Source organism: Microtus ochrogaster, chromosome 7, assembly GCF_000317375.1.
Source record: "Microtus ochrogaster isolate Prairie Vole_2 chromosome 7, MicOch1.0, whole genome shotgun sequence".
Taxonomy (NCBI): Eukaryota; Metazoa; Chordata; class Mammalia; order Rodentia; family Cricetidae; genus Microtus; species Microtus ochrogaster.
In genome coordinates, this window is record NC_022014.1 from 20,827,133 (window position 1) to 20,833,071 (window position 5,939).

Consider the following 5,939-nt stretch of genomic DNA (forward strand, 5'->3'; position numbering starts at 1 on the left):
AAAAAGAAAAAAAGAAAAACAAACAGGTAGGGCAGTGGTGGCGCACGCCTTTAATCATAGCATTCGGGAGGCAGAGGCAGGTGAATCTCTGTGAGCTGAAGGCTAGTCTGGTCTACAAGAGTGAATTCCAGGACAGGCTCCAAAGCTACAGAGAAATCCTGCCTCAAAATACCAAACCAAACTAAAAAAACAAAAACCAACCAACCAAACTAACGGAACAAATCAGAGGTCTATCCACCCTTCTTCAGTTTAGATGTGGAGAAGCACACTCATAACTTCTGCATTCAAAAAACCAAGGCAAGGGCTAGAGAGATGGCTCAGAGGTTAAGAGCAGTGCCTGCTCTTCCAAAGGTCCTGAGTTCAATTCCTAGCAACCACATGGTGGCTCACAACCACCTGTAATGAGGTCTGGTGCCCTCTTCTGGCCAGCAGGCATACACACAGACAGAACATTGTATACATAATAAATAAATAAATAAATAAATAAATATTAAAAAAAAAAAACCAAGGCAAGATGGTCAAGTTTGAGGCCAGTCTGAGCTATACAGTGGGATCCTATTTTATTGTTTTGTTTATTTTAATTATTTTGAGACAGTGTCTCACTATATTGTCCTCAAATTCAGAGATCTACCAGGTTCTGCCTCCCACGTGCTGGAGTCAAAGATCTTTAAAAAAAAGCCGGGCGTAATCCCAGCACTCGGGAGGCAGAGGCAGGCGGATCTCTGTGAGTTCGAGACCAGCCTGGTCTACAAGAGCTAGTTCCAGGACAGGCTCCAAAGCCACAGAGAAACCCTGTCTCAAAAAAACCAAAAAAAAAAAAAAAAAAAAAAAAAAAGCCGGGTGGTGGTGGCGCACGCCTTTAATCCCAGCACTCAGGAGGCAGAGGCAGGCAGATCTTTGTGAGTTCGAGACCAGCCTGGTCTACAAGAGCTAGTTCCAGGACAGGCTCCAAAACCACAGAGAAACCCTGTCTCAAAAACAAACAAACAAACAAAAAAAAGAGATCTTTAAAAAATATTTTTTTAACTGGTGCAAAGTAAACAATATGATTGGGATCTAGCCTTTTTGGCATCCTATAAAGAAAACGTACCTGGCAGTTAACCAGCTCAATAAGGCAGTTTCGGTTGTATATGTCATCCGTCTGGCAGGCAGCAATGCCACACAACTGGTCACTCATACCGGACTCCTCTTCTGTGAATACTACAAACCTATCTGTCTCTTCAATCAGCTTCTGTAACATGTAAGCACCTGGGAAAGAAGTGGAGAAAGGTCACCATCTCAAAGGGAAAGAGAATATCTTCAGGGCCACACTGATCTTCCATTAATTCCTATCTAGGTAAGGGCTGAGATATATCTTTCAACCCGGAACACCGGTCCAGTTCACTCTACCCCACCCTCAATCCAAAATAGTAAAAGTTTCTTAGTTCCCCCATCAATGTTAATAAAAGATTTCCAATGGAAATAGAAACACCAGTTTAGCCGGGCAGTGGTGGTGCATGCATTTAATCCTAGCACTCGGGAGGCAGAGGCAGGCAGATCTCTTGAGTTCGAGGCCAGTTTGGTCCTACAGAGCTAGTTCTAAGACTCCAAAGCTACTGAGGAACCCTGTTTTGAAAAACAAAAAACAAAAACAAAACAAAAAAACCCCCCATCAGTTTAAATGGCACTAGTTTTTTCCCTAAGGGCCCGACCATGACAGTGGTAGGAATTGAACCCAGGTCCTCTGTAAAAGCAGCAAGTGCTCTAAACTGCTGAGCCATTTCTCCAGTCCCCGCTTTTCTCCTTTTCACATACTTGGTTATGACTATTCCCTCCTACTCCCTTGTCAGCAGTGGTAACATATTCTAGCTTGGCTACTTCTCCCGAAGGTCTTAGACGTTCTTAGAAGTATCTCCTGAGACCCTGGCATGTCCCCTCCTTTCTCTTAGTAAGTTTGTCTAACAGAGTATTATGGTTAGGAGTAGTGTCAGAATTAGACTAGCCTGCCTGTGGTCAAGTTCCTATCTCTCTAACAACTATTCAATTGTGACTTTGGGCAGCTTGCTTATACTCTTTGTGACTCAGTTTCCTTATCTGTAAAATAACAGCAACTATCTCATAAAGCTCTTGTGACGACTTAATGAAATAACGTTTTTGCTGAGTATCTACTACACAATAGCAACTACTATCATCTTTTTTTTTAAATATTTATTTTTATGTATACAATATTCTTTCTGCGTGTATGCCTGAAGGCCAGAAGACGGCATCAGACCTCATTACAGATGGTTGCGAGCCACCATGTGGTTGCTGGAAATTGAACTCAGGACCTCTGGAAGAGCAGGCAATGCTCTTAACCTCTGAGCCATCTCTCCAGCCCACTACTATCAACTTTTTGGCATTAAGTTTTAGCTCTGTGAAGAAATGTTCAGAAACTCTTATCTCTAGCTAAAAGCCTTAGACTCATTTCCAGATGTCAGACTTGCCTAGATATCCTACCACTGCCACAGGTTCAGCGTGCCCAAAGCTCTTCAGTCTATTACTGATACCACAGTTACCAATGTGCCCACAGATCAATAGCCACAAACTTTAGGTGTCACTACCCACTCACTTTTTCCTTTTCTTTCTTTCTTTTTTTTTTTTTTTTTGAGACAGGGTTTTACCGTGTAATAGCCTTGGCTGTCCTGGAACTCACTCTTAGACCAGGCTGACCTCGAATTCAGAGATTCAGTTGCCTCTGTCTCCCAAGTGGTGGATTTAAAGGTGAATGTGACTACTGCCCAGCTATACCACCTGCCCTTTAAAAAAGATTTTTATTTTAAGTATATGTGTTTTGCCTCAATGTGTATGCCTGTGCATCAGACATACACAGTATCTAAAGAAGCCAGAGGACATTAGATTCCTTGGAACTGGAGTTGCAGGCTACCACCCTAAGGGCTGGAAACTGAATTTGGATCCTCTAGAAGAGCAACCAATGCTCTTAATCACTAAGCCACTTCTTTAACCCCTACTTGTTTTGCTTGAGACAGTTTCTCTATTTATTATGTGGCCCTGACCATCCTGGAATATATGTAGACCAGGCTGGCCCTCGAGCTGAGACTAATGTCGCTGCCTCTACAGTGCTGTACACCAAGCTTCTTTTTTCACTTTAACTTCTTCCAGCAGCCATGTCTGTACACAGCAGCATTCCAGCTGCTCCACCTCCTTCAGCCCTTGCTGCCTCCTGTTGACATATTGTGAGTTTCCTCAACTGCTTGTCCACATGGAGCCCTCTCACACACACTGCTACAGTTACCTCCCTAACAGCCAGAATCTACCACAGTCTAGTCAAAGACCTTCAGTGTTTCACTGTCCCTAACGAAGAAGGACCTGCGAGGAAGGTCCCCAAATGATCTCTGTGCTTTCTTTTTAACCCATTTTCTCATTCCATTTGGTACCATGTCAGAGAAAACTGTTCACTCTCCTTTGAACACAGCACCCTCTCCCAATGCCATTCCTACTCACTGACTGCCCCCTTTCCCACATTCCAATCATGCCATATCTTAAAATTAGGCTCAAATGATAGTGCCTCAATAAACCCCTGCCTGATTGTATGCCCTGTCATGTAATGTCCCTCGTCTTTGAATTCTTCTTGTGGCATTTACCACTTTTCACCTTGTTCTCAGGCTCACCCACACATTTCTTGCCCAAGTCTTATCTTTTAAATTTTTTCCCAGGGTGCTGGAGAGATGGCTCAGCAGATAAAGAACTTAATACTGCTTCAGTTCCGTTTTTTTCCCTTTGAGACAGGGTTTCTCTGTAGCTTTGGATCCTGTACTGGAACTCATTCTGTGGACCAGGGTGGCCTCAAATTCACAGAGATCCGCCTGCCCTTTGCTCCCCGAGGGCTGGGATTAAAGGCGTCCACCACCACCACTCAGCTGTGTTTCAGTTTTATGCCAATTAAGTACTTAAATTTTTGTTGCCTGAAAAAAATAATTAGATCAAAACGATACAAAACTGTGGATATGGTGTTAGTATTTGCCTAGAATACACAAAGTCTTGAGCTCAATGTTCAACATTAAAAATTAGAAAAAGAGCACAGTCACAGCTATTACACAGAGAAACCCTGCTTAAATAAATAAATAAAAAGAAAGAAAGAAAAAAGGAAGAAAGAAAGAAAGGGAGAAAGAAAAAAGAAAGAAAGGAAACAATTTTTTTTTCTTGCAACAGGGTTTCTCTGTGTAGCCCTGACTGTCCTGGAACTTGCTCTTTTGACCCCAATACTTGCTGATCTCTTCCTGGACACAGGGTCAGATTTCTGACGCTTCCTCTTTATGAGGAAGCTTTATAAACCTAAGATGGGCAAACATATAAAAATGCTAGTTTCATAAAACCTTTTCCAAGCCCATGTTCATGTTCTAACCCTAAACCCGAGCATCATCTGCTCCGGCCTACCTCCTGATGATCCCTTATCAGGCCGTCCACTGAAGCTGGGAGTGCTGACGTGAGGTGGGACTTGGGCATTAGGTGGGATACCACGTTTTGGCTTTTTGGCTGACATCTGGGGATCAATCTTCAAACCTTTCAGGGCCTCAGTAGAGAGATTACGTTTGAGTACAGCTGCCTTTTTGTAGCCATCGTATAAGCCAAAGGCAATGTCCCTGTTGGTGGTCGTCCAGGAAATCCGTAGGTCTACCAAGTACAGCTGATGTGTATGAAAGGCAGGGTCACCATCTCGAGTAGAGAGCTCCTGAGGAAAGGGCAAAGGACACCAGGATTACACAGACATACCGCCACTACTCCTGGGCAAAAAAATGCAGAGACAGACTTGTTAAACCAAGGTGGCTCTGGGGGAAGAGATGAGAAGACCCTGAAGAAAGAAATATTAAGTGGTCTTAGTCTGTACATTACTTTACTCCTAACTATACCTAATGCATTTTTAATGAATCTGCTAATTTCAAAAGCTGTCCTATATTGGGAGAGACGGAGAAAGCCAGCACTACATGAAGTGTTAAAAACTTTTACTTTACTTCATGAAGACCAAGAGACTTGTCAGAGGGAGAAATCAAGAGATTTTCTTTATGGGGGGAGTGGTTGTGCTGGGGTTTGAACTCAAGGCTTTGCAAACACTTAAGGCAGTGGTGAAGGACAGAAAATTCAAATCAAGCTTGGGTTTGAAGGGAAAAAAAAGCCATAGCAGCAAGGGGCCAGCGATATGGCTCAGCACTTAAAAAGATCTTGCCGCCAAGCCTGAAGACCTAAGGAGACACACACAAAAAATGTAATAAAGATAAATTTTTAAAAGCTGGTGAGATGAGTCTGTGGGTAAAGGTGCAGCCACCAAACCTGAGGCCTTGAGTTGGGTCTCCTGGACTAATATGGTGGGAGGAGAAAATCACCCACACTAGTTGTCCTCTGATCTGCATGCATACACGCCTCCTCACCCAATAAGCAATCTTAAAAGGAAGAAGAGAGCTCTTTTCCATCTTCCTCTCCAAGAGGCAGCTTCGCTTCTGCCTCTCTCCCCACTTCTCTGCTTCCCCCCTTCTTTGTCTCTTTCTCCTCTTCTCTCTCTCTCTGTCCCCCCCTTCACCCTTCCTCCTCCATAACCCCCTGAATAAACATTCAACCTCAAAAAAAAAAAAAAAAAAAAAAGAAGAGAAAGTGACACAACTACACCAAGTAACTGTATCAGAAAGACACACATGCTATGGTTAGGAACCTTACCAGAAATTACTTCTCACCCCCAATGTGATCATAGTTGGAGTCAGAAGATAATTAAGAGTGAATCAGAACATGAAGGAGGGTAGGGCCCACATGACAGCAAGAGCCATGACTGACACTCTATTATTGGACCTCTCAAGTCTCCGAAACCACTAGAAATTTCTGTTATTTAAGAAACCAGTAGTCGCCGGGCGGTGGTGGCGCACGCCTTTAATCCCAGCACTCGGGAGGCAGAGGCAGGCGGATCTCTGTGAGTT

The 5,939-nt window shown here is 43.5% G+C and overlaps 1 protein-coding gene across 1 annotated transcript in view; it reads right to left on the bottom strand.

Annotated features, from left to right (window-relative positions):
* The window catches only part of Kiaa0100 (KIAA0100 ortholog), a 32,864-nt gene that overhangs the window by 13,041 nt on the left and 13,884 nt on the right, over positions 1-5,939 (bottom strand). Inside the window, exons 24-25 of the mRNA XM_026780866.1 lie at positions 4,414-4,708; positions 1,091-1,248 (exon numbers count right to left, since the gene is read on the bottom strand). Coding sequence (XP_026636667.1) covers positions 1,091-1,248; positions 4,414-4,708 — 453 coding nt within the window. The remainder of the gene's footprint in view (positions 1-1,090; positions 1,249-4,413; positions 4,709-5,939) is intronic.